At 43.1% G+C, this 2,270-nt stretch overlaps 1 protein-coding gene across 1 annotated transcript; it reads right to left on the bottom strand.

Annotated features, from left to right (window-relative positions):
- Nucleotides 1-332: 332 nt before the first annotated feature.
- On the bottom strand, nt 333-1,892 carry LOC310650210 (uncharacterized protein). The gene is made up of 3 exons (XM_083379042.1): nt 1,092-1,892; nt 953-1,001; nt 333-810 (listed from the first exon to the last, which is right to left on the bottom strand). Exons 1-3 carry the CDS (start codon nt 1,152-1,154, stop codon nt 608-610), a joined length of 315 nt encoding a protein of 104 aa, XP_083235168.1. The 5' UTR covers nt 1,155-1,892; the 3' UTR covers nt 333-607.
- Nucleotides 1,893-2,270: the final 378 nt, after the last annotated feature.

Genomic DNA, 2,270 nt, shown 5'->3' with positions numbered 1-2,270 from the left:
ACTGCCCTGCAAGGCCACAGTTTCTCCTGTAATGGCAGAAGAGATCTAGAAAAGAATTGGCAGCTGCATAGGTTGATTGAGTTGGATGAGGGTTTCATGATGCCATAATTTAAAACCATAACTGTTGTGTAGTGAGTTCGTTGCGCAGGAATGAAGACGAGGCGAGTGAGTTCAGTAATGGTCATGTTTATTTGCTTGCAGGATTTGAACTGAGGAACTGAGCTGCAGCCTGCAGCAATTTATAGCCTGGCCCCTAGGTGGCAGCCAATAGGTTTAAAGCAACCTATTGCCGCGTAGGGGCAGCCAATAGCAGCACTGGAGACGGGGTGTCTGAGTTGCTGGGAGCTGTTAGCTAGCTCCAGTTTACCACGTGGTCTTACAATTAAGCCCAATACATAACAATAACAATGACTGGACAGTTTGGAAATATCTTGCTGATAGATTTGACAGCCTTGAACTGTCAAACTGAATTTTCAGAACTGAAAATTATATTACACAGCAAGCTGATTGCTCTGCTCAACCACAGTGCTCCTGAAGACCATTTATTTCTTTTCCCCCCCTGAACACTAGGCTTGTACCATGAAAGTACAACAATAGGACCACAAAACTATAAGTAATTTTCAGCGGATGTGCTTGTTTTTAAATATATAACCATTTCCTCCTCTAGGCATTGAGCAGCTACCAGGCTGCTTATGCTAGAGATACTGTTTTGTTCTTGCAAATAAGAAAAGTCAGTACACCCACCATTTGTAGAAAACAGTTTAAGAGTACTTGATGGATGCAATACTCGTGCTTTCTTCAACCATTTGTCTATTCAGCTGAACAGTTTTTACAATTTCTTTCAAGTTTTCACAATAAAACAAATCATTTAGCTGCCTAAAATGATTGCCATATTATAACCCCAGCTGTATCAATATTTCATAAATATCATCCTTGTTAACAGAAGACTTACACCTTTGAAAAATATCTTTCACAAATTTCTTTTTCTTCAAACAGTGCTTCTGGAGTTTTTGAGTTTGTCCAGATGAATAAACTTTATCACCTGATTCAGAGTGTATCCTAAATAATAACCAATTTTACTGTGGCTCAACTTTTATCTTCAAAGTATGTGAATTTTCATGTAAAATGCATGGCTCAGTAAAAATTATATTCATCTGAAAAACGGTCTTGAACTAGTTATTACAGTTGCTAAAGCAAGTTCCACAAAAAAGAGTCAGGAATTAAAGCTCTACTGTGGTGCTTGTACTCAAATAAATATGGTACCAGGATTGAGAAATAGTACAAATGAATTCTGAGTTCTCCTCATTTGGTCTGCTAATGAAAGTCTTTCCATGGTGCATCATGAGAAGAACTTTGATCAACCCTGCTGCTCCAGAAGCTGATTTTGTGAAGCCAGTGTTCTCTATAACTGAAGCAACCTTGAGAATGAGAAGATTATTAGGAGATCTTTTTTTGCCAGGAATATTGCCTAAGCCAGTGGTGGCGAACCTATGGCATGCGTGCCAGAGGCGGCACTCAGAGCCCTCTCTGTTGGCACACATGCCACCTCTGTCAGCAGCAGGTCCATCAAGCTGCCACCGCCGCCCGGAGCAGGAGCCCCATCCAGCACAAAGGAGGCGAAGCGGCCGACTAGCAAGCTCGAGTAGAGGTGGTAGAGCAGAGGTCACCAACCATTGTCAATCGGTGGACTGGAAGAAAAGGGAGGGGCTGCAAATGGGGCGGGGCTAGTGTCTGCGTGATACTAACTAGCCCTGCCCTGTTCTTGCATGGTGCAGTGCTTTGTATCTGCACCCTGTGGTGTGGCGGTGGCCATTTTTGCACCTTGCAGCACAGTGGCCCATTTTTGCACCCCTGGGTTTTGCATTCCAAAGTAGCAGAGACGCTTCCCTGCCCCCCCCAAGGGCACCACAATGCTGATGCGGCCTTGGCACTTTGTGATAAATAAGTGGGTTTTGGGTTGTGGTTTTGGCACTTGGTCTCTAAAAGGTTCGCCATCACTGCCCTAAGCTATCTACCACAGTGGCATCTTCAGCAAGGTTTCCTGTGCTCTGTGTTTCAGTGTACTGAACTGCTGGTGGATCAGTACATGCTGGATAAATGCTGAGAAGTTACTTTTCCCATTCTGTTGGATTTCCTTGGATGGCTGAAGCAATGCATCTTCTATTTTGACTGACTGTGCTGCTGTTGATGACACCCCAAATTTTGTTGAACTCTTCTTGAGCCTGTTTTTGATGAGAAAATTGTAAAGAATCCTAAAATAATGTAATGTA

The sequence above is a fragment of the Vipera ursinii genome, assembly GCF_947247035.1.
Source record: "Vipera ursinii genome assembly, chromosome: Z".
In the NCBI taxonomy this organism is placed as follows: Eukaryota; Metazoa; Chordata; class Lepidosauria; order Squamata; family Viperidae; genus Vipera; species Vipera ursinii.
Note: the sequence above shows the minus strand (reverse complement) of the source record. Positions and strands in the feature narration are given on the sequence as shown.

Bases quoted from the DNA above. Each gene is read 5' to 3' on its own strand.
- LOC310650210 (XM_083379042.1), bottom strand. From the start codon at position 1,154: ATGAATATAATTTTTACTGAGCCATGCATTTTACATGAAAATTCACAT. The intron at 1,002-1,091 runs GTTGAGCCACAG...CAAAAACTCCAG, and splicing joins CACATACTTTGAAGATAAAA to AAGCACTGTTTGAAGAAAAA. The intron at 811-952 runs GTAAGTCTTCTG...TCAGCTGAATAG, and splicing joins GAAAGATATTTTTCAAAGGT to ACAAATGGTTGAAGAAAGCA.